This window comes from Serinus canaria, chromosome 14, assembly GCF_022539315.1.
Source record: "Serinus canaria isolate serCan28SL12 chromosome 14, serCan2020, whole genome shotgun sequence".
Taxonomy (NCBI): domain Eukaryota; kingdom Metazoa; phylum Chordata; class Aves; order Passeriformes; family Fringillidae; genus Serinus; species Serinus canaria.
Window position 1 is genome coordinate 15,656,097 of NC_066328.1, and position 25,045 is coordinate 15,681,141.

Consider the following 25,045-nt stretch of genomic DNA (forward strand, 5'->3'; position numbering starts at 1 on the left):
CGCGCGGGGCGGGCGGGCGGCGGCGGCAGGAAATGGCGGCGGAGCTGCGGCTGCAGCTGCCGGGCCCTCCCGCTCCGCAGCGCCGGGCTCAGCCCGCCTAGAGCCGCCGGCCGCGCCGGGCCCGCGCCGCAGCCTCCGGGACGGACTCCGAGCACTTTACATACATGAGGTACCGGGGCGGGCGGCCGGGCGGCGCCGGGCCGGGCGGGGAAGGGCCGGGCGGCGGGGCAGCCCCGCTGCGGACGGGGTCGGGCTCCCGCGGCAGCGCCGCCGGCGGAGGGGCCGCCCTGAGCGGTCGCGGCCCCCCCCGAAGCGGTGTGTCCCGTTCCCCCCGCCCCGGGCCGAGCCGTGCCCTCCCCGGCTCGGAGTTGGCTCTGCGGGGCCGGCAGCGCCCGGGGCCGCCGGTGCGGCACGGAGCGCCCCGGTGCCGCACGGAGCGCCCCGGTGCCGCGCTCGGAGCGCGCTCGAAGCGCGCTGGCGGCTGAAGTGATGCAGCAGAATCGTTTTCCTTAAAGTCCTTGAGACGGTGAAGTGCGGGGAGGGCGCACGGGGATGGGTGCGGGGCGCCGGGATGCGGACGGGCTCCGGTGGCCGCTGTGGGCACGGGGATGCTGCCGGGGACACACGGGCGCTGCACGGGGCTGGCGCGGGCCGGGCTCGCCCGCTCCCCTCGCCCGCCCGGGGAACACCCGCCGGCGGTCCCTGGCGATCCGCGCTCTCCCCATCCCTCCTGACCAACCCCGCCTGGAGCTCCCTGTGCATCCTGACCCGCGCCGGTTTTATTTTCCTGCTGCATTGCTGTTGACATGGAAACCAATACCACTTTCTGTTGCAGAGAATTGGAAGCTAAAGCTACCAAAGAAGCCGAAAGAAAACTAAGCAGGTAAGAGACTCATTTAAATTCCCTCCCACAATTTAGATGGAAAGGTGGCCTAGGGCTAGGAGTAGTTGTGGGCTTTATCGGGAGCTTTAATCTCTTGTTAATTGTAAAGATAAAAAACCCCTCTGAATTTGAAAACGCTGTCTATTGCATGGGGAAATGTCTGCCAGCTTAGTTAATTCTGTAGACTAAACACCTTTTTAGCTGACTTTATTTGGTTTAACAACTTCAGATGTTTAATACAGTTTCTTTAACAGGGGAGGTTTTTGAAAAGAAAAATAATTTCTTTGCACTAATTTGTAGTATCTAACAATAACTGAAAAGTGAATGAAGGGTTTGGGGTTCTTCTATACACTTCAACCAAATATTGTTTGGAGGCCAGACAGTTATGGCAAGAATTCGAATGAACTCAATGTTGCCAAATAACTACTGGCTCTGCCCCTTTGCCATGAAGAGTTAGCTGGTGAATTTCCTGTTTATGTGTAGTTTTTAGAATGAGAGCTTAGCAGAATGGTTTGGGAGTTAATTCCTTAACTCGGGAGTTCAGTGTCACGTTGAAGGAAGAATTTTGTGCCATAAAGGTGTATTGCTTTTGTGTTTCAGTAGTTGTTTCTTCTGCACCGTTTGATTTTGGTCAGGTGACTTTCTCACAACTATCTGCTCTGTGGGTTACATTCTTTGTTTTCAACTTCTGTCCTGCTTCCTTTTTGGGTTCTTTTTCAGTTAGACCTTTAAAAGCCTTTTGCTAGTGATCTGTTGAAGGGATTTCCACTGGGGCCATTTGAGATGTGCCTGCACCCTGAGTATAGCTGATAGAATCCCAGGTTTGGTGCCCTGCTTTTTTCCTTCTCTCCTGTGCCCGAGCAGTCTCCAGCTTCCAGGGTGAGCTGTGACTGGACTGTGAGAACTGAAAACTGCTTTGCTTCCCCCTGCTCTCAGTGTGTGTCTTCCTTTTGTTTTTCAGTGGTAATGCACTTCAGCGTGAATGATTTTTCCCACGTTGTTGCTGAAATACAGGGAATAATTGGGGTGCCTGGGCACCTCTGAGGTACCTTTGGCACGTTGCTGTTAACCCTCCAGCGTTCAGGGGCTCGCTGCAGTTGCCATGCCAGAAGTGATTTCAGAGCTGTGTTATTCAGAGTGACAGAGTGCTGAGTTCAGAGCACTACTTGGTGCCAGTCGTAGTAAGTCAAGAGATATTCACATTTTTATGACCTTAGCAGAGATCTTGTCATGCTGGCAGGCGGTGCCGAGAGTGAGAGGAAGCGAAAGGAAACTACAGCTCTTCCAAAATTCGGTGCTTGGAGAGAAAATTCTGCTGTGGAACGTGTCTCTCTGACACAGAGGAGTATGTTTTATTCATTTAAAAGGTTCAGGACTGGTTTGAAGTTCACATGAATGCCCTGGCTGGTTTATGTTTAGCCAGGGAGCTCTCGTTGTGTGAGCACACAGCTGATAAACCATGGCATGCCTGCGCTGGGTAGACCTGATTAATTGTTTTACTGGGGTAGAGCTCAGCAGATAGCCCTCGTTCTTCCTCCAGTGTCATTATTTACTGGCTTATTAAATTTGCAGTGGCCTAGTCGAACTGTAAAAGAGCAAATATCCTTTCCTGGCGAGGTACATAGACCTGTGCTAGAGTTTATGTTAATCTGAGATTTCAGTGTGGATGTAGACTGTGAACTCCACGGGATGTTGGCTTTGTTTTGTGTGTATTCTGAAGTCACTTCTGGAGTTTGTGCTTATAAATTAATGGGTAGCAAATACTCTTTTTAATCTTGCTGGGAATATTGGCCTAGACTGTGGGTTTGTGATAGGAAAGGTGTTACAATTCTCAGTGCAGCTTGCTTACCCCGTTGGAGTGATTCCTGTTTTACACTCGGGATTAGCATTTGGCTTGTCTGGCCTTTTGGGAAAGAATCCACCTTTGGTCTGTGTTCTCTCTAAACTTCATACATGTTCTGGTGCTGTGCAAATACTCCTGGTCTCAAAAATCAGCTTAGGGCATGACTCACGACAGTGATTCAAATAAATCCATCCACACTCTGTTGTGGCATCTTGTAACAAATTAAATGTCACCTGATCAGCCACAACAAAAATGTCTGCTGTTAACTGGGGAAATCTAAGAGTTAAATTTGGTTAAAATCAGGACTGCTGCAAATCACCATTTAGTTCTTCTGATTTAGCAATAACTTTTCAATTCTGTTTGGTAAACAGGGCTTTCCTGCCTCATTTATGTGGAACTGAGAGAAGGTAAATATCTGAAATACATTGACAATCATGTTCCCAAACCCAGGGCTTTGACTGTTGCTCCACAAGCATGCAAACCATAGGGAAGAGTCTCCATTGCTTCCATTCTGCTGTGATTCTGCCCACCTTGGTTGCAGACTGGCCATGTTTTGGGAGAGCAAGCTTCTCACCTCTAGCTTCCATCCATGTGCTCTGCAAAGTTATTACTGTACAACTGATTTTTGTGCTTTCATGTAATAATAACTGCTGTATTTCTGTGATATTTTTCTTATCTGCTGCAGGGAAAACATAGAGCTGGCCCAGTGATAGAGACATATAAACCAGGGAGAAATGTAGTTGTTTCTGTTGATGTGTAAGCATTTGATTTTCTGTTGGGTTTCTGGGGGTGGGTCTTTTCCCTGATAAACCTCTTATGGAGAGATATCTGCTGTGCAATGGGAAGAGTTCATTGCAGAGAAAACATCCTGTCCATGCTTTCAGGATCTTTACAGACCCTTGGGTAAAATGACACATCCCTTTCTCCTCCACAGACCCCTTTTGAGGCTGTGTAGGGCTGCCAGGTGATCCCTGTGGGGTCCCTTTGGTGTTCCAGGGTTGCAGCAGCCCCTGTGCAGGCAGTGCTGCCTCTGCAGCAGCAACGCTGCAGCAGCCTGGAGAGGGGCAGGCTTGGTGCTGGGCTTGAGCAGCTGATTGTGGAGGAGCAGTTTAATCTGCCTTCCTGGTTCCTCATTTGTTACAGGAAGATAGGGATTGTTTATGGCTGCTGCTGGAGTCCTGTGTAGTTGGATGATAAACTTCTTGGGAAAGAGATCTGTCTTCTGTCTGCTTGTGTAGCAGCAAACATCTTGGGTGAAAGTCGAGGGCAAAGCCACCACAAAGATTCCAGAATTATGGTCCATGTGTAGTCCTGGTGTTTGGGAGCATCATTCTGGTGAGCCAGCTTCTGTGCTGGGGAAGTGGGACAGCTGAGTGGATTCCAGGTGGCTGGCATGGCAGACGTGCTAGGTAGGATTCTGTCACTTCACTTCTAGGGTGGAAATTTAAAGACCTGAGGTATTTAAAAGCAAAAAAGACAGTAGCTGATACACATTTTCTAATTACTTATTCATTGAAGTATTTTTTTCCAGTTTTTAGCTTGGCAGCACCTCTCCTCTCTGCTAATAGCTGGGAAGAACACACACACACAACACACACACACACACACGTCTGGAAATGAGGGGGTTTGTTTTGTTCTCACTGCCTGAGGCTCTCAGTGCTCCCAGGAACACGCTGGGTGGGTTCAGGTGCCAGAGCTTTTCCATCTGAGGCACTGGCAGGGTTTGTTGGGATTATTTTGTTAACTTCAAAGTACTCGTGTCTATTTCATAAACTCCAAGGGCTCCTTTGGTGTAGTGTGCTGTTTTGTGGATGGGATTGATAAAGGAATTGTAGGATCCCATTTTAATCAAAATATACCTTTTATAATTGATTTTTGTGGCATGCTGGTGAGTGGGAAAGCTAGCTGTTGCTTTTTACAGCACCTGAGAAATCACGTTCATTGGCAATTTTATGTAATCGTGTCTTTTCAAATAATTGAGAGATGAGGGAAGTTGTAGGTCAGAATACAGAAGATTTATCAGTCTCAGGAGCATTTAAAGTCTGTGTAGAAGATCAGCTGTAGGTTGAGCACGTGGTGCTGTCTTTGCAGAATTGTTAAAGATCTTTCACTCCCTGATACTTACCTGTAGCTACCTGGCAGTGTTCCACCTGCAAGTTAATTTATAACTAGAAGAAGAGAAGATGGTAGAAAGGATTTTTTTTTTTTAATTAGTATATACATCACTGGAAATTTTACATTGGTTTCAGAAGCTGCTGTGTATAATCACTTCTAATTCTTACCTGAGTGTTTGCTCCATACCTCTGTTCGTCCCTCCAACCATGGGGCTCAGGATCCTTGCAACCATCATTTCCTCAGTGTAGTGATAGAATTTTGATTTTATTGTGGCAAAACATGTTGCACTTTGATAAATTGTAACAGCAAAGATAGCAAAGCTGCACAAACATTAATTACTTCATCCTCAGCCTGTCTGCCAGGGGGAATATGGGTGAACTTGATTTTGCTCTTCTGCAACATAAGAATAAAGGTTAAGAATAAATGTCTGTTTCAGCCCAGGTATTTTTACAATGCTAAGCTGGAGCTTTAGAAATTAAAGATTAATAGTACTTTTTTTTTCAAGAAGTAAAGTAATAAGTGAAGCACGTTTTGATAGAAATATTACTTGAAGTGTTTGCAGTTAGAGCATGACAGCTTTTTCCACTTCAGAAGTCAAATAACAAACCATTCCATACAAAAATAAAATGCCTTTTTGCTGTCTTGATAACCTGTCTTAGAAGACTAAAAAGTTGGTTTTGTTTTTTTAATAGCTTAATTGAGGAAAGCATTCTAGTAGCTTGTTGGGGTTTTTTTTTCCCCTGTATACAAAGAAGAATTGTTCTGGGGTACACAATTGGAACAAAAATTTTCTGTTAAATAAATAACAGTAAATATTTATCTGACCCTCGGTCTGCTTAAATTTATGCAGATAACAGCAGCTCCTCCTTGCCCATCTTCAGAGCCATTAAATGTGCAGTCTCTCCTGAGATCAAGATCCATTTTCATTTTGCCTCACTTGAAAATAAAGCACCTTTCAAGTTAAGCTGTTGGAAGCAGAGGCCTTTGTTCTGTCTCCGATGTGGATTTCCCATTGCCCGGGTGTTTTATTTTCACTTGATCCAAATTGAAAAATATGGTTTGCATTTCTGCTAAGGCCGTTTAACCTTGAGGGAGCTAATCCTGTTAGCCAGGAGGAGAAGGGCATTGCCTGGGCATGTGCCCTGGTGGAGGCTGGCTGTGGGATGGGAGTCACAGAGCTGTTTATCAACTCACCTTATCCCTTGGAATGCTCCGTCCCTGCTTGTCCTGGGCCAGCTGACAGACCAGCGTGCTGCTGCACACACCTGGGACTCACACGGGGGATGGAGTGAGGCTGCCAGGTGTGGGAGAGCCCAGCAGGGGAACCTGTTCACTTGGGCATCACAAGGGGATGGAGTGAGGCTGCCAGGTGTGGGAGAGCCCAGCAGGGAACCTGTTCACTTGGGCATCACAAGGGGTGAGGCTGCCGGTGTGGAGACCAGCAGGGACCTGTCCTGGCTCACAGGGGGATGGAGTGGGCTGCAGGTGGGAGAGCCCAGCAAGGGAACCTGTTCACTTGGGCATCACAAGGGGGATGGAGTGAGGCTGCCAGGTGTGGGAGAGCCCAGCAAGGGAACCTGTTCACTTGGGCATGACAAGGGGGATGGAGTGAGGCTGCCAGGTGTGGGAGAGCCCAGCAAGGGAACCTGTTCATTTTCTGGCTCTGTGAGGTCTCCACGAGCCCAGGTTGCTGCGGTGGCTCCCGGGGAGGTGCTGCTGGTGTGTCTGCAGGAGCAGGGAGCCCAGGGATAAGTGGGAAATGCCACGTTCCCCTTCTGCTTCTCAAGGAGCAGTGCCAGAATCAGAGCTTGTTCTGTGCTCTGGCAGGGGCTGGAGCCAGAGGCATCAGTCCCATCCCTTGCTGGCTGGTGAGAGGGGCAGCATTTGTGTGCTGGGAAGAATTAAGGAGACTCCTGCTTCCAGCTGTCAGAAAGGGAAATTCAGGTGTCCTGAGTGAGACTCTGGTGACTTAGGAGGCAAATGTGAATTTTTGTCTCAGGTTTAAGTTCGTGTATGAGGATGGTGAATAGGCCTGTCTTACTTGAAGGATTAAGTTTTCAGGGAAGGGCAGGGACAGGAAGGGCTTTGCTGTTGCTGCTTAGTTGTATCAGTTGGGTTAGTTTTGCTCTGAGATTTGATGTTATAGTGGTAATTAATACTCTTAAAAAAGTATAATGAACTAAAGGTGGATGGTTTTTATGTAGGGAATACCTAGAGTTCTAATTCTAGTCATAGAGGGTGTTTATGTCTCCTGAGTTTGCTTTGTAATCTAAAATCTGTTTGTCTTGAAAAGATAAAAATTGAATTAACACAGTGTCAGAATTTAGGAGTTCTGTTGTTCCTATGTGGCACAAACCTAGTGATGCTGTGGTGGAATATTCCAGAGATATTGGTATGGTAGTTGTTAGCATCTGAATTCCCAAAGTGAAATGTAATTGTGTTGATTTAACTGTAGCAGGATTGATGAGGGTTTTTTTTTTCCCTGTGAAAATACTACTTTGCATTCTGCTTGCTGTTGAATGTGCTACAGCTTTCTTCTAAAAGCAGAATGATTTTTCAGTTAATGCAGTTTTGGCATGTGACAGACTGGAATTTGTTACACAAAACAAGTGCTGGTGGCTGCTCAGGTTGTTGCAGATGCTGTAGCTCAGCAGGCCCAGCCCAGCCTGGCTTCCCAAGGAGCAAACCCGTGGTTCTGCTCTGAGTGGAGGAGCTGTGCCGGAGCTGGGATCTCCAGGAGCTCTTTCCTCTGGCCTGGTTCCACACCTGGTGCTGCTCTCCAGTCCAAATTGCCTGTTAAAATTTGGACTGTCCCAAATTACCCAAACTGAGGGTCAGGATCACCAGCATCCCTGTGGTTCCAAATGCTCAGGGTGTGACAGAGGGGCAGAACTGACTGCAGTGTCACCTTTGTGATGCATGGATGTCACTGCAGGTTAATCATTGCCTCAGATTTGCACAGGGACCAGGGATCGCTCTAAATGGAACTGGCCAGCTGGAATTGTTTCTGTAGTCAGGTGTCTGACCCCTTAGTTGTCCATGAAATCATTTCTGAGACCTAATTGCAAACGCAAGATTGCTTTTGCAGTGAGACCTCCTGGTGGATCTCAGCCAGCTGATGGAGCTGTGATAAAATGCAAAACAGCCACCTTGGGTTTGATGGCTGTGATTCCTCTGGCAGTGTGCAGGGGCTCTCAGAAACAGCACTCCTGGCTGATTATTTTGCATACCTTAGCACATCAGAAGCCCTTCTTTCTCAAAAGAAGGAACTGATGCTTGCTTTCTGTTACCAGAAAATCTTAAAAGCCAGAACTTGGTCAGTGGAAGCTGCTGCCTGCCCTCGCTTTGAAAGGGGCTTGAGCTGAGTTTAAAGTAGAATTAACTGGTTGTTTACATTTAGAAAAGTAATGAAAGTTCTAGTACCTGTGGACTATCTTGTGGTTTAATACATTCAGTTTGCATTGCTTCTGACAGCCTATCAAAGTATCTTACTTAAACCTGGAGGTTTGTGGGTGCTTTGGGTTAAAGCAGAGCCAGCTCAGTGTTCCCAGGTACAAACCCTGTAGTCACTGTCCCATAGTGCCATTGTTAGTTCTTTTTCTCCAGAAGCCTGTGGAAGTCTGTTTTTAAGCAGCCTGAGCTGGGCAGTGCTGTTCCTGCTCAGGTTTGAGCAGAAATGCTGTGGTAATTAACGAGAGTCGTTAATCCCATTCCGAGTTTTGGTTTCACTTTTGCCCAGTTCCGGTTTTGTTTCTCGTTCAGGGAGCTCTGAAATGGCCCAGCTGTGCCAGCTGTGCCAGCTGTGCCCTGCCCACCGGGGCTGTTCCTGCAGAGGTGCACAGGGCTGCGTGCCTGGGGCTGCCTGCAGGAGCTCTCCAGGCTGGCACGTGCCACAGCTCGGTCACTCCAGCTCAGGAGAGATTGAATAGCACCTGAATTTGCTGGCTTTTGGACCAAATTCAAGTCTAAGTCTTCACTGTAAGCTTTGGAAGAAAGAGCTCCTTACATGTAGCTTGGCACCACATCTGCACTTGCAGTCCTGTCGCTGGTGGCTTGCCCTGGCAGTGACAGTCCCTGCAGAAATAGGATCCAATTAGAGGCAAAATTCCCCAGGTCCTTTATGTCACTGTGAAATAATTGTTCTAAAATGAATCTAAGTGTGTACAGATTGTATTTTGGGAGAGTTAATTACAAACTGTGTGGTTCAGGGATTTAGTGCAAGAAGAGGAAGAACAGTTGATGGAAGAAAGGAAAAAGAGAAAAGAAGACAAGAAGAAGAAGGAAGCTGCTCAAAAAAAGGTATGTGGAGCACTGAGAATAAACCCCTGTGCTTGGAGGTGACTTGTTTCATCTCTAGTAAAAACAAGGGTTCTCTTATTAATTTGATTTTTTAAATTTAGCTGTGCTGTCAGTTATTTAGAGGTAACTGACATGTTGAGCATTGTAATTGGCTCTGTAGTTCTCACAAAACTAAATTTTCATCTGGGGTGACCCTTCTGTTTCCTGATGGTCAGTGGAGGCAGTCTCAGGTTTGAAGCCCCTCAGTGTTAGTGCATTTACTAGTAGGATAAAAGTGCCATTTTAAAGCAGTGGCTTTCAGCTGCATCCTTATTTTAATATATCTTCTTATTCTTCAGTATGGAAACATGCCATGAGAGAATTTATAGTAGGGAGTAATAACAATTTCATAAAAAAGAAAATATTGACAGCCAAGATGTTTAGGAATGGGAACGTCACAGAAATGCTTGTAAATACTTCAGAATCCCTGTTTGCTGACAAGATCCTCATCATGGCCATTGATTATGGATATTGACCCTGAGCTTGAGAGGAGCTGGTAAATGCAGTTTTTGAACATGTCCCTTTTGGAGAGCAGAGTGAACGTGCTCAGCAGTTGTGGTTCCATTGCCTGATGCTGGCTGTGGCTCCAGGAACAGGGGGGTTTGTTTTACAGCCACAGCCTTGCCAGCAAAGCCTCCCAGGCCCCCATGGAGTCTGCAAGAGCCCAGCCTAAACACATTCACTGTGCTCTCTTGGGCACCAGCACCTTGGCACAGTGGGCAGCCAGGAGCCTGGCTTGCCCCTTGCTCTCCAGGATCTCTTCAGGGGCTCTAGGTCATCAGAAACAGCAAAAAAAGTTCTGAGTTCTCATTCTCTGTCCGTGGGCCAGTGCCAGGGTGGTGAGCTGGGTCACAGCTGGCCAGGGGCAGAGTACAAACTCTCCAGGGGAAGCTCTGAGTGTGCACAGGCAAGGCATTTTATCCTGGGATAAACTTTTATTCAGATAGAGCTCTCATCCTGGCCACATTGCAGGTGTAACCCATTGAATCTTGCAAATGAAGGACTTGGAGCTTTGGCATTTGCTCTCTTATTTTCCATTTCCAGGTCACTCCCCCTTCCCTGCCCTGTTCTGCAATACAAGTGGCAGCAGCTCTTTGCTTCCAGGCACAGTTTTTAACTCACTTAAAACATCTTAATTTGCAAGTTTAATTTGGTCTGTTTCATGTAGTTATCTTTCAAATTAATTTTGTCTTCTAGAACATTTAAACAGCTTTTTAAACATAAGGAATAATAGGCCTGGGTTGGTTAGAGAGAGGCTTCTGAAGTAGATAATTAAATAACTTGAAACCATTTAAAAAGAGGAAAGTCAAAAGCTAATGTTGCTTTATGAAGTGGGATGTGTGCATGTGGTTTCTCTCCTTATCTGCAAAAATCACTGACATTTCTTTTTTCTTGTTCTAGGCCATTGAACAAAAAATCAAAGGTAAGTTACTTTACAGTTAGTTCTACTCTGTGTATTATTTCTGGGGTTTTAAATACGTTGAATCAAATGTTTCACCTCAAATCTCCTCCCAAAAGTGACAGAAGGGACCCTTGAGACTTCAGCTGCACTTTTTCAAAGTGACCACAAAAGTCCAGAAGAGTGACAGCAAAGGGTTTATCCAGGGATTGGAGCTGCTGGTTTCCATTCCTATTTACTTACAGAGCACCAGGCATAGACATAATACCTGAAGTTCCTTCCCTTGCTTGCTTTTTCCTTCCCCTTTTTTGCTCTGTTTGAAAAGTGAGCCAACACTTCAGAATAGCTGTGTATAGGGTGGATCTCTTTGAAGCCTAATTTACAGAAATTCTAAGTGCAGCTGGGATTGGGAACACGTGATGGACAAGTAATTTATGAATGTGTCCAGTTTTACTGCTGCATATGCAGGGCTCACCCTGCAGGATGATCAGGGTTTCAGTACCAGCAGCTGTAATTTCAGTATTCATGGCAGGTGGGAGCACTGTGGTTTTCAGGGTGTTTGTGGTGTTTGTAGGGCTCTGCAGCCCAACCAGCTTCTAAAAAGGGGAAAAAGCTTCTTTTCACTTTCTGTTGAGTTTATAGCTGGGAAGTGCACAGTAACTGCTGAGGTGACCGTGTGCAGTGCTTGCTGAAGTTTTCTGGGAACTCTGGTTTCATTTAACACTTACTGGGGCAGTGGCAGACACTCCAGTCCTGCTTAGCAGAGATGGAATTCCTGCTGGAAAAATCAAAAAGTGCTTGAGGAGCTGGGGCTGGGAGGCAGGGGCTGGCAGAGGGCACTCTGTGCTGGGGAGGGGCAGGGACACAAGTGCCCATTCCCAGGGTGGGTGATGGGGACGCGCCAGCTGGGGTGTGCTGGCAGGGCAGAGGCAGGCTGTGCTCAGGGGCACTGCCCTGGGGCTCTGCAGACCTTTCCCAGCTCTCAGGAGAGACTCACAGCTGGTCTGGCATTCCTGAGAGCACTGTGTGCTCTGGTGGGTGTGCCTGGCTTGAGGAGGAGCGATGGGTTTGGTGAGGGAGGATGAGGGGAGGGAGCTCCTCAGGGCAGCCGTGCTGCTGGGAGGGGAGAGGGGGACCTTGTCCTGCCTGCAGATGGGGAGGCTGCTGGGTTGGTTTGGAAAAGGGATTGCTGGAGGCAGAGGGAGCTGCAGGAGGCTGTGCAGCATTCCTGGAGCCGCTGGCAGTGATGGGAGCTGCTCTCTGTGTGTCCCTCCATCCTCTGAGCTGCATCTGCCTCACCAGGGGTCCCACTGAAACCCATGGGGAGCTCAGGTTTGTCTTTGGGCACAGGGCAGCAATTTGAAATAAAACAAAATAAATAAAATTGCTGGAAGACTGTTATAACTGATAAATATCCTTCATTTGTTTTTTAGCATGCCCTTTTTGAAGCAGTGCATGGAATTGTGTTTGAATGCAGGCTAAGGGTTGGTTTTGTTCTGTACACTCCTGCCATAAGGCTTCCAGAGTAATAGACCAGATTTAAAGAATTCTGGAGATGTCTGGGTTTGTTCTGAGGTGATAGAACATGTCTGACCAGACAGTGAAGAAGGAGAGGGGTAGAATACTTTGCTGTGTAATAACGAGCACTTGGTGTGCCCATTTGACCTGTGTGCCTGGGCTGCCCTGGCATCACAAGCAAAGGGCTAAAAATAGCATGAACCAGGAGGGCAGGAATTGTGCTTGGGAGGCTCCCCTCCCCGGTGGGAATCTTCACATGGAATGAAAATGTCTTTCTTCTGAAGGACAGAGTAATGAAATTATTTTTTTTTCTGCTTTGAGGCTTAGCATTCGCTGGTGGAAGTGTAAAGTTCCAACTTAATTATGTTATTATTTAAAGGGTATTTTATAAAGTTCAGCAGGAGTTTAGAGTTGTCAGAGAAACAAACTGGCAGTGCTGTGCAAGAAAAGACATCATGAGATACAGATACACAACTTTTTGCTACAGTTTCTATAGGAACAAAATCCGGAGCTTGTGTGGCACATGGCTCTTGCCTTGTTTCACCAGTTTTGCCTCCTTGTGTTCAGGATGCAAATTAATGTTTCATTAGTTTCCAAGTTTCCATCACGTTCATGTCTTAAATAATTTATTCTGTGCATGAGCTGAAGATAAAATACAAGAGTATAGGATCTCTAAATAATTCAGAATTATGTGCCTCTTTCAGAAAAGAAGCTGGTTAAGTGCTCAGGGTGGGAAGGGAGGGTATTTCTTGGTTTTGAGTGTAGTTTGGACAGCTCCAAACTGTTGTTTTAGCCAAGGAAGAAATTTGCTGTTGTACCAGCTGAAGCAGCTCCCAGCTTTCCTGTAAAATGACAAGAACCTTCCAAGGAAGTTGGTGGAGCAGGGGATTTTCCTGTTCAGGATTGGGAATTAAAGTGATGAGGAAGATGCTAACAACATTTCTGGTACCTGCAGCATTTTAATACCAGAGTACTGCATGCAAAAATGCACGTGTGGCATTCCTGCAGATTCCAGGGATTCTGACCTGCCTGCTTTGATCCAGCTGGTGTCATTAAAGGAGGGGAGAGGAGGCTGGGACATTAGAGGCAGGTCTATTGCTAAGTGGAAAGTTTATCTATCTGTTTGTGCAGCAGCTGGCACATCATGTGCCTTCCCAGTTCTTTTGTACCAGGTATTCTAGGAAAAAATAAGTATAATTTGAGTTTCTGTTTGTTGAAAATGCTGTAGAATTGTCAGTTGTGGTGTTTCTTTTAGGATGGCAGAGTATGACCTGGTGCTGTGTTTGGAGTCAGAGCTGTTGCATACAGACAAGTCAGTCCATTATGGTCCCGAATTTCTCAGCCCAGCTGCGGGCAGTGCTGCCGAGCCCTGCACTGAAGGAAAGGCTGTTCCAGGAGCAGCTTTGTGCCCCAGGGTGGGAGCTCGGAGGGGCTGAAGTGCCCTCTGCACACGTGGCTGTGTGGAACTGATGGGCAGTGCCTGGCGCGGGGCTCGGGGAGCAGCACGGGCTGTCCCTGCAGCTCAGAGAGTGCCACTTTCATTGCAGAATAGAGTCAACTGAATTGCCCACTGAAACGGAAAGTGCTCTAAAAATAGCTGGGTGTGGAATTGAAATCTTTGACTCATATTTCCCACCTTGGAAACTTCTTACGCTTGTTCTTCTCCGCGGAGCGGAATGGCCCGAGTGCACAGACCCTGCTGGGCTTTGTCGGGGTTTTCGCCTGCCTTACTCTGCTTTTCCTGCTTGGAAAACCTCTCCTGCCAGCTCCTGAATCTGGGGGGAGCCTGGAGGAATGCAGGGGACGGGCCTGTGGCCGCGCAGCGCCGCGGGAAGGGCGCGCTCACCTCCGTGCGGATCCGCAGGGGTTAAAGCCTTGGCAAACACGAGATATTTTCCAGAGCAGCTCCGAGCTCACAGCTGCGGCCATTTTTCCAGCAGGAAAATTCTAGCACTACATCTTAGGTGTGTCAGCCCGCAAGGCAGCGGCTGCGCTCGCCCTTGGGCTGGCCGCCGTGCCAGCCGGGCCATGGCAGCTCCCTGGGGGCAGCTCCAGCCCCAGCCCCAGCTCCAGCCCCAGCCCCATTCCCAGCCTCCAGCTCCAGCCCCAGCCCCAGCTCCAGCCCCAGCCCCAGCTCCAGCCCCAGCTCCAGCCCCAGCCCCAGCTCCAGCCCCAGCTCCAGCCCCAGCCCCAGCTCCAGCTCCAGCTCCAGCCCCAGCCCCAGCCCCAGCCCCAGCCCCATTCCCAGCTCCAGCCCCAGCTCCAGCTCCAGCCCCAGCCCCAGCCCCAGTGCCATTCCCAGCCCCAGCCCCAGCCCCAGCCCCAGTGCCATTCCCAGCCCCAGCCCCAGCCCCAGCCCCAGCTCCAGCCCCAGCTCCAGCCCCAGCCCCAGCTCCAGCTCCAGCCCCAGCCCCAGCCCCAGCCCCAGCTCCAGCCCCAGCCCCAGCCCCAGCCCCAGCCCCAGCTCCAGCTCCAGCTCCAGCTCCAGCCCCAGCTCCAGCCCAGCCCAGCTCCAGCCCCACCTCCAGCTCCCAGCTCCAGCCCCAGCTCCAGCCCCAGCTCCAGCCCAGCCCAGCCCCAGCTCCAGCCCCAGCTCCAGCCCCAGCCCCAGCCCCAGCCCCAGCCCCAGCCCCAGCTCCAGCCCCAGCCCCAGCTCCAGCTCCAGCCCCAGCTCCAGCCCCAGCTCCAGCCCCAGCTCCAGCTCCAGCCCCAGCCCCAGCCCCAGCCCCAGCTCCAGCTCCAGCCCCCCCCCAGCCCCAGCCCCAGCTCCAGCCCCAGCTCCAGCCCCAGCTCCAGCCCCAGCTCCAGCAGCTCCCCGGGGAAGCAGCGGCTCCCTGCCAGCCTGGCGCTGCTCTTTGTGCCGGGCAGCAGAGCATCTGAGCTCCCCGCGCCAGCCAGGAGCTGTTTTCCATCTGCATTAAAGTTCCTCAAGCAGCTGCCATTTTTTTATTGGAGGGGGAGTGTGAGTCCCTGGGCCCCTGCTCCAGGAGGAGTTGGCAGGCAGCTCCTGGAGCAGTAAAATGACACCATGCTTCTCCTCCATTTTCTAATGAAATCTGCAGAGTGGGAAAGCAACACAAGTTGGAAGCGTCTTTCTTTGGAATCTCTCTGTAAACTGTAACTCCACCATCCCCTGCTCTGAGGGTTTGCAGCAGGTTTGTTCTTTATGAAAATCTGTCATTTTTAATACTAGTTTCTGTAAACTTGCTGTTGCTAGTCAATTAACTGTGATAAACTGTAAGTTTGTTAGTGCTGTCTTTCTGCCTTAATTCAAAATAAAATTCTGGTGTGTAGAACAAACTTTTATTAACAAGCAACTAGTCTAGAGCAAATTCAAATATTAAGGTAATGATTTAGGGGTGCTGGAATTCGTAGTAGCCATGTTGGAATATTAATGTGTTATTTAGCCTTCTGAGAAGTTGTGGAGCAGAAAATGTTGGACAGGGTGAATTTTATAGCTTAAAACTTACTCCGTGGTTCTGAGGGAAGCAGAGGCAAGGGAATTCTGTTGCACTTTGGATAATTTCAGTTGAAAATCAGCATGTAATTGTGGACTCTGTATATTCTGTAGCCTAGCCCTGGGACCTGGCAAATGTATTATACAATTTGCTGCTGTCATGGTAGATAGAATTGCTGTGTTTGCTAAGGAAACAAATGCTTAGAATATGTGTGAAATATAAGATTCATGAGCTGTTAGAGAAGTGCTGTTGGTGCTGTGCCTTAGGGCTGGCTGGGCAGCGAGTACCTTGTTTATTTGTTGCACTCCTTGATAGTCAAAAGTGATTTGAGTTCCTGCAGGTCCCTTGGGGTCGGTTCTAACACACTTGGTCTTAAAGCAGCTTTAATTAGGAAAGCAGAGTGTTAGGGGTGCCCTGGGCGTGCTGCTGGCAGCTCTGCCTGGGTGTCCAGGGGCTGTCAGATGGAAATGATTTCACTTCACCCCGAGCAGCCGTGGTGCAGGAGTGGAAGTGGCTCCGTGTTACGGGGTGCTGGAGGTTGTATTAAAATCTCCTCAGTGGGGTGTTTGTGTTTCTGCTCCAGGTGGCAGTGGGAGGAAAAGGACTGGAGCAGTGTGTGTGTCCCTGAGCTGCTCTGAGGCTGCAGGAGGGTTTTTCCGTGTGTCCCTGTCAGCTCAGCTCAGCTGGACTGTGCTCCAGGCTCTCGAGGGTCACCCTTGGAATCAGCTGGGGCAGGGGGCACAGGGAGAGCCCTGGTTCTGGTTTGGGCACTGGTTACACAGCTTGTGGAGTGTGAACAAACACGTTTGAATTTCAGAGCTTGTTGCAGTACCTGCACCACAGAAAAGTGCAAAGTCCTTCTGCGTGCAATTGTCAACAAATTCTCTGCAATTTGCTTAAATAGCACCTCTCCCCCCCTTCAGGGCTTAGTCACTCTCAGTTACTTTATTTATAATGCAAGGAATTTTAGAAGTATCAAATGAAATAGATTTGTTTAATATTATTTCCTACTTGTGAAGCTCAGTTTTGAACCAGAAGTCAGAATCACAATTTGTTGTCTCATTATGTGCATCAGAATATTTTGCAAGGAATCAATTGCCTTCCCTTAATATAGGGAACAGCTTAAATTGAGGAAATCTGAAGTGGTGGTTGTGATCTCTATCAACTTCCCAGTTTATCTAATAGCCTTTCAATACCTCCTATTCCCTGTGCTCTGTACAATAAATTGAGCTGTGTCCTGGCCTTTCCTCTCCTTAATTCTGTCCCTCTGCAGTCAGCTGGCGGGGCTGTGTCCCTGCTGTGCCCCACAGGGAGCTGGGGGCCCTGGGAGGGGCAGCTGAAGTTGGGTGTCCTCACCCTGAGGCTTCTGCCCACCCATTGTCAAACCAAGAGGTCTCCAAAGTTTTTCTTTTCTGCTTCCCTTAAGCAGCCAAAATGCAATGTTCCATTAAAACACAACTCAGATGCTGATTCTTCAGTGGCTTTTTATTCTAAAGGCTTCTATTTCATGTTTTTCAGAATACATAAAGTAGAAATAAACAGAGATTATATCATAAGTAGCACTGACAACATTCAAATTGATTCCTTAAACAAAAGCTCAAGTTTGTTTTTGTTTTTGGTTGTATTCCCATGACTCGGTTTCTGAAAGTGAATGATAAAATGGTCTTTAAACACATTTAAAAGGTTTTAAAAGCCCCTGAAAACTCCATTCTCAGTAACATTATTCCTGGTGCTGAGGCAGGTCACGGTCGAGTATTGAGGTATCTTGGGAAGTTGCACAATAAATATTGACACTTAGTGCATATCTCACCCCAGGAATTTGCAAAGCACATGAACACATCAGTGCGGTGAGGAGGGGCAGAGCTGACCTGCAGCTGGAGGCTGGCAGCAGCAGCAGTGCCAGCCCAGAGCCCTTCCTGCCTGCTGAGCCTCCCTGTGCCCAGCCTGCCCCGGGCTGGGCTGTGGGGCTGAGCATGCCTGGGCTTGGTGCTCCCTCTGCCCATGCTTTGACCTTCCCCTGGCCCTGCTGGGGCCCTGCTGCTGGCACCGAGGGCATCTGGAGCTGCACTTGCACTTCTGGCATTTTCCCAGTGCCAGCACTGTCCTGCCAGGCTGCGTGCAGCGTTCCCTGTGCTGGCAGCAGGCACCTGAGGGCATGGGTAACTAACTGTCCCTTTGCATCTTGGGCTCCCTAAAGCAGGGAGGCCTGGGCAGCATGTCCTGCAGGTCCTGTTTGCCCCTTGTTCTTTTGGGGCCAGGCCAGAGCAGTTTTCTATACGTAATAATTAAATGGGAAACTTAATTTTTTAATACTTGAATTTTTTCTAAATAAAGGTTCAATGCTGAAATGAACTGCCTAGTGCTGATTTGTAAGCAAAGGCTGTAGAGAGCTGGTTAGTAGCATTCTGTAACTGAGGTAACTTGGTTAGGTGTGATAGCAAGGCATATTCCTGCTTCCAGGTCTGTGCCACCAGAGTGTGTCATTGAGGGGTAACAGAGCTTTTCCTCAGGGATGAGTTACAGCTTGAATCAGAAGAAATGCTGCCATTGCCTCATAAATAAACATAAACATAAACATAATAATAATAATAATAATAATAATAATAATAATAGTAATATTTACTTCAAATTTTTAAGTTGCTGCTCACATGAATAACTTTGTCCCACTTTCTTTTTCCTGGGGGTGGGGGCAGTGCCAGAACAAACCAAGACCAGTGTAAGCCAGCCCCAGCCCGTCACCTCCAACGGCACTTCCCCAGGAACCAGCACTCCCAATAATGCCAAGCGGGCCCCAGCCAGCAGCCAGCAGCAGCCCTTGCCTCGGTACCCTCCTCGGGAAGTACCGCCGCGATTCCGACACCAGGAACAGAAGCAGCTTCTGAAACGGGGGCAGCAGTTACCAGGGATAGCTGCAAACCTGGGATCCACCCCCAAGGCGTTCCACGGCCAGGCAGGAGGCAGCACTGGCACCAATAACCAGCCCGTGACCAACGGAGAAGTGCCCAACAGCAGCAAAAAACAGCCAGGTGAGGGCAGGACCTTGTTTTCCTTCAGCTGCAATCGACTGGCTTCCATTCATTAGCAGGGGAATATTTCAGCCAGCAGTGGTTGAACTTGCCCTGTAAGCTGTAGCATCAGGAGAGCCTTTCCTGTGTCAGAGCTTCCTACGAGTGTTGCAGGGTGGTTTGGCCCCTCTGGGCAGGGGGCACACTGAAGCTCAGCCCTGTCTCAGTGGCTGGCTCTTGGCAGCAGTGAGTGGCACACACAGTGAGGTTGGAGCAGGTGGTGGTTCCAGTGTGGCCTCTGCTGTGCTGCACATTCCCTGATTTGTCCTCACATTATCCCAGCATGGCGTGGTACAAAGCACCTCTGTTGCATCCTGTTTTGGTAGACAGGTCCCAGAAAGAAGGGTCTTTAGGAGCCATCCCACAGATGGGCTGATCCCACAGCCTGGGCAGCAGGGCAGGGGGAATTGTGCCCCACTCAGGTGAGAGCCCACCTGCAGAGCTGCCCCAGCCCTGGGGCCAGCACAGGGAGGGCATGGAGCTGCTGGACCAGTCCAGAGGAGACACCAGAGGGATGGAGCAGCTGTGCTGGGAGGAGAGGCTGGGGGAGGTGGGATTGTTCAGCCTGGAGGAGAGACCAGGGGTCACCTAATTTTGGCCTTCCAGTACCTGGAGGAGAGCCCACAGGAAGGATGGAGAGAGACTCTTGACAAGGAATGGAGGGACAGGACACAGGGAATGGCTTCCCAATGCCAGAGGGCAAGGAAGGATGGGATACTGGGAAGGAATTCCTCCCTGGAGGGTGGGCAGGCCCTGGCAGGGGTGCCCAGAGCAGCTGGGTCTGCCCCTGGATCCCTGGCAGTGCCCAAGGCCAGGCTGGACAGGGCTGGAGCAGCCTGGGACAGTGGGAGGTGTCCCTGCCATGGCAGTGGCACTGAGTGGTCTTCAAAGCTTCTCCCAGCACATTTCTTTATGTCATTGAACAGCACTTTGGGACTTGGCTTTCATTTTTAACTTCATACCTGGAGATCCAGCCAGGGTACAGCTTGTTCAGGATATCAGAATTGTCTTTTCTTGTCAGGTCAGAGTTTTACTCAAGTTTTTCACCTGAAGCTTGGTTGTGTTACAGAATGGATCCACTTTTACCTTTACTGCTATTTAAGTTCAATCATATTTTGTTATTTTGGTTTGTTATGCATTCCTTTAAACAGTCTTTTAAGTCAGGTGAACTTGCCTGTTCCATGTGTAGGATGTGCTGTTCAGTGACTGTACTAACAGGGAGCCCAGTTAATTTTACAGGACATTAATGTAGTTTATTCTTGTCTGGAAAAAAGCAACTTTCCCTGAGGGGTCTAGCTTTTCAAAGGGATTTGGTATTAATGCATGCCAATGCTTAATACTTTCTTATTTTTATACTTGTATTTACATTTTGATGTGCACGTAGCAGTGATGATGTGACTTTTTCCCACAAATGGTTTCTTCTGTGACTACTGAATTCCCAGAGTTTCTCAAAATTAGTGTTTTATAGACTACAAAGGATGTGATTCTCAGTCCCTTCAGCAAAGGAAAAAAAAAAAAGAAAGAAAGAAAGAAAAACCCGCTGAAAATAGCCTTGATATTTCAAGTTTGAGTTAAATTTTGAGCTGTTCTGAGTACTGCATCTTGAAGAAACAGGATTTAAAATGAAAGTAAACAAAGCACTGGAAGTAGTTTATCCATGAGTCCTTGAGGAATGTTTCCCATGTTATTTTTATACTTTCCAGTATTATTTCTGTAACATACTGATAGAATTCTTTACCTTTGCAACAGTTAATTTTTAAGTAGCTTGTTTTCTTTGCTTCACCTGTATGATGTTGTTCCTGTCCCTAGTGATGTTTAAAGTTACCTTTCATTAAGATGGAATGTTTCCTGCAGCATGTATACTCTGCTGGCCAAGATGTGTAGCCAGGTGCTGTAAATAAGAGTGGTGACTTAAATAAAAATGCACACGTAAACTAATTTAAGAAGTACTACTGCTTATACAGCCTGTGAAGTGTCCCAGTTGTACCCAGAGGATTTGTGTGCTGTTCTCCATTGTACTGTGAGCACCAGCCCAGCATTTAATTAGCTGGATTCCCATTTGTGTGCTGCATTTGGGCAGGTTTGCTCAGTGCTCTGTGGTGTTGTGCTGCTGTGGGCAGTGCCAGGGCTGTCCTGGGGCAGGGGCAGGGGCAGGGTGTGCTCTGAGCACTGCCCTGCTGGTTTGGGTGCTGTGTCCAGGTTCAGGGTCCTGCAGGCAGACAGGGGTTGGCCACATCACTTTGTCACCTCAGGACAGTGTCTGTGTTGGCTGTAGCTCCTGCCAGAGCTCTGTTCCTGAGTGTCCCAGGAGAGCTCAGAGCTGCCATCTGAGGCTGGGCACTCAGGTCTCCTTTCTTGGTGCTGTGTGTGTGCCTGGAAGGTCTCCTTCCCTGGAATAACCAGGAATAACAGCTGGTTTGGATGTGTTGTCATGTTCTTTCCTAAACACAGACAAGATGATGATAATGGAAAGGCAGATGATGTTTCTGTTTCAAGCTCTGGTCTGGCGCTGGTGAGGTGGGGGAGGCCCTGTCCAGCAGGGCTGATGGCTTCTGCCACCTTTGTGTCTGAGAGGAAATGCAGCTGTCATTTGCCTCTCTCAGTTTCACCCACTCTCCCTGCTTCCTCTTTCAGCCTCCACCAGCAGCTCCAGGCACTGTCTGTGTTACCTCTGGAGCCCAAAATCTCATGACATTTGACAGATCTGTAGGTGGCTTGCATGGGCAGGACATCCATGGATAAATCTGTGGCTACTGGGATTGATCTGTGTTCTAGGGCTAAAAGAAAAACTGGGGCTTCAAGTGTTGAGTCAGAACTGCTGGAGCTGGGAATGGCTGTGGGTTGTGTGTAATTCCTGAAAGGATCTCTCCCCAGTTCAGCTGTGTTGGAATGGTTTGGTAGGTGCTTTGTAAAAGCCAGGTGGTGCAGGCAGATACTGCTCAATTTAAAGTCCTTAATTGCCCTGGGCACACTAAGATTTTAAGTTGTTGGTATTGGAGAATTTTTTAATTATATCAGTGGTCTGAACCCCGTCTCTTTACTTGTGTTTTGTGTGAACAGTTGTCTCCTCTTTGGAAAATCAACGTGCTTTGTCTAGAAGTAAAGCTGAAGAAGGGATACCTGTGGGCTGGGCTTTTCCTGCTGTTTTTAGGACATTTGGCATGTTGTTTTAGTAGAGACACATAAATGAAGCTCATGGCTCGTAGTGCTTCTGAAACAGATCCAGGCCAGTGCCAAGATGGTTATTTTTAGAAATCTCCTAAGTAGCTCTTTATCAGGACACTTTGATTCCCAGTTTAGTTGTTGTCCTCACTGACATGGCCCATGTGCAAACTTGGCATGAAGGGCAGGGTTGATTGCTGCCCTGGTGTTTGCTCACCTCTGCTCTGGAACTCCTTGGGATAACCAGGTGGCTGTTCCACAGTGCAAAGATTTATTACTATAAACTGAAGTATTTCCAGCAGTACCTGCTTTGGCTGTGGCCAGAGCTGAGCAGGAGAGCAGGACTGGGCTCCTGGCAGGGCTCCAGTTTGGATTCCTCCCATCTGCCTTTGTCCTGGTGCATCTCACAGCAGAGCCACAAAGTTGTGTCCCAGCCAGAGCCCTTGGGAGCAAAAGGTGCCTCCAATAACCTGGGGGTGGCTCTCAGCTCTTGGGGCACTCAGGGAAGAAGGGAGCAGTTGGGATTTGCAGTGAGTGGTGATGAAGGTTGGATTCATTTGGGGAACATGGCCTTCGGTGTAACAGGTCTCCAGCTGTGGAATTTGTGGGTTTGGAAGATGAAGTTTGGTTCTTACAGTGGCACAGGGGAGGAGCAGGATGTGACGGGGGCAGATGATGGATTGTGCCTGTGCTTAGGTTCAGTCAGAGCTGGGCCATGCTCAGATGCTGCTGTTTGCTCAGTCAGGCAGCAGAGTCCTGGCTTGGAGGTGGAGCAGATGTGCTGTTCAGAGAGGGGAGAGGAACTTGCTGAAGTTTCAGGGCTGACTGCTCAACTTCTTAGTCAGTACAGTCCGAAATGAACTGGTTGTGGTTTCCCTGACTATATCCGCTTTTTTGTATAAATCAAACTTTTAAGGATGCATTAAATTGGTTCATTAAATGCCAAATGTGTAACAAGTAGGTTGTAATTGAAATGTGTCATAAAAGCAGCAGAATTGCTAAGTCTCACATCCCCAGGCTGAGTTTGTAGCCACGTCCCTGCTCCCTGTGTGGGGAATATGATTCAGACTAGACAGTGAGACTGAGCTGGCTCTGAGAGAAACCTGTCCTGACAAAGGCATCCAAGGACTGGGTTTACAGCACTGAGTGCTTTGGGGGCTGTTCTCTCATTTGCTGAAGTAACACTTCTGTGATTTTCTTGCTTTTTTTTTGTAGGCATGCCTCCCATTCGGGACTTGGTGAGCCACTCCCCTAACCAGTCAGGTTAGCTACTTGCATCTCACCTGCTTTTGCACTCCGTGTTTGTGCTGGTTACATGTTTCACACTATTTTGTCTGGTTTTTTTTGATTTTTGTTTTTATTCTTTGGCTTATGCTTTTCATTGGCATGGGTGTGTGAATGACTGCAGAACACTTTCTCTGTGCCATCGCATACTAATTTGGTTTAACATTTCTAATTAAGTCAGAATTCATACTAAGAGTTTTTGTCACCTTAGCATTAAGGTACTGGGGTTTTTTTTACGTTTATGCTTCCATGCTGACTTGCCTCTTATGGTATTGAACAACCTGTGCAAGCTTGTGTTTCCCATCAGAGACGTGTCACACTGTGGAGGAGATCATGTCTTGATTGTTTGCTAAAAGCTCAGGACTGTATTTACTAAAATGCATTTGTTCATAAGGCCCAAAGGTGCAGTGATTGGCAAGGTATGGTATTGACAGCCTGGGGGTGCCAGGTGTGCTGGAGCAGGAAAAGGAGGCAGAGGGTGCAAGATTCAGGTATTTCATAATTTACGCTTCTCAATCCTGTTTATTTAGCCCATGTGATGACAAGCTGCTTTTTAAAATACATACAGTTTTTTGCAAATGTTTCCTGCAGGATAACTCATAGCTGGAAAGCATTAAATTAAAAATTACTGAAAGCAATCTTAGCAGATTACAGAATTTTAAGAAACTCGGGTTTGTGTAAATGTTTTTTTTGTCAAGGATTTAAGCAGCAAAAGTTCAGTTGCAACTTTAAATAGTTTTGGGAAGAAAAGCAAGAGTGGGCTGTTCTGGCTCCTTGTGCTGTGCACCAAATGCAGGGTGTTGTCACATGTCATTTTTCAGTTTTGAGGGTGTTCTGTGGTCTCTGCCAGATACAAAAAGTCAGAGCTGGTATCTGCTTGCTCAGTGTTTGAAGTGCACGAGCTGTGAGGTTCCAGAGCAGTGGCTCGTGCTAGACATCACTGACACGTTTATGTCCAGGAGAAGGACTGTTGGTCTAAGTGGTTTTGTAAATAGTGGGAGAAATTCAGCTGAGTGGAAGTTAATCACTGCATGCTGCTTGTGGATCAGCTCTGCACAAACTGCAGCTAAATTCGGGTAACAGAATTGGAATAAATACCCATTTCTTCATGTGTTCTGCTGCTGTGCAAATTAGAGGTTGTTTTACCATTTCCCTCTGACTTGTAGTCCTAACCTGCATCTCTCAGTGCTGAATTCAGGCTGTTTGCCATCTGTGTGCCTTCGTGTTGCTTTTAAAAGGGACGCTGTTGCTGGGATGGTGTTTGTGTGATCAGGATCTTGTTCTGTGCCATTGGTTCTCTCGCTCCCACGAGTGCACACAGCTCTTTGACCAGTCCCTTAGTGCAGGTTTAATGTCCTTTTTTAGAATACTGGGGTGAGAGCTGAAACCCTGAAGTTTTGGGCAGTTGTTCAGCCACGGCCGTGTCCTTGTGGTGCCACACGAAGGGGCAGGCTCTGGGTTATGCTCAGCCAAATCCCTGCTCTCCCAAGGGTGGTGGTGGCTCTCCAGGACTGTGCAGCTGCCACACACTGTCACAGCACTCTGTCTGCCTGCCAAGGGCTTTGCCTCTCCTCCTGGTCCAAACTGCTGGGCCTCCATCCTTGTTCCTCTCCGTGATGTGCCAGGGGCTGAGGAGCATGGGGTGATCCCTGCTCTGGGCTGCTCCAGCTCTGGCAGCCAGGCTCTTGCACTCAGTTCTGGTTCACTGTAGGATGAGTAATATTGATATTGATTAAAAATTAATTAAAAATAGGCTTGTGCATCAGTGCATTCTGAAAGCAGAACTTGAGATGGGTCTTGTGCTTTTTGTGCCAAGCTGTTATTGTAAAAAAGAAAATACCTTGAATAACTTGTACTGAGGACTGCTATACAACATCTGTAGCAGGGGTGGGAGGGTGTGTGTTCTCTGGCTGCAGTCACACAGCACTTGGTACTGCTGGGCCAGGGCCATGCCCTCTTGGAATTTCTGCCTTTCAGTGT

At 48.3% G+C, this 25,045-nt stretch overlaps 1 protein-coding gene across 6 annotated transcripts in view; it reads left to right on the forward strand.

The window, feature by feature from the left end:
• The first annotated feature begins 13 nt into the window (after window positions 1–13).
• Window positions 14–25,045, forward strand: part of TNRC6A (trinucleotide repeat containing adaptor 6A) — a 43,425-nt gene continuing 18,393 nt past the window's right edge. For 3 of the 6 annotated variants that reach the window (XM_050979996.1, XM_050979997.1, XM_050980000.1), the window contains exons 1-7: window positions 14–169; window positions 836–883; window positions 3,098–3,133; window positions 9,050–9,140; window positions 10,581–10,602; window positions 18,248–18,580; window positions 22,997–23,044. In XM_050979996.1, the coding sequence (XP_050835953.1) occupies window positions 165–169; window positions 836–883; window positions 3,098–3,133; window positions 9,050–9,140; window positions 10,581–10,602; window positions 18,248–18,580; window positions 22,997–23,044 (583 nt within the window). In that variant the 5' untranslated portion in view covers window positions 14–164. The remainder of the gene's footprint in view (window positions 170–835; window positions 884–3,097; window positions 3,134–9,049; window positions 9,141–10,580; window positions 10,603–18,247; window positions 18,581–22,996; window positions 23,045–25,045) is intronic. The other 3 variants (XM_050979999.1, XM_050980001.1, XM_050979998.1) reach the window with 2 other exon arrangements.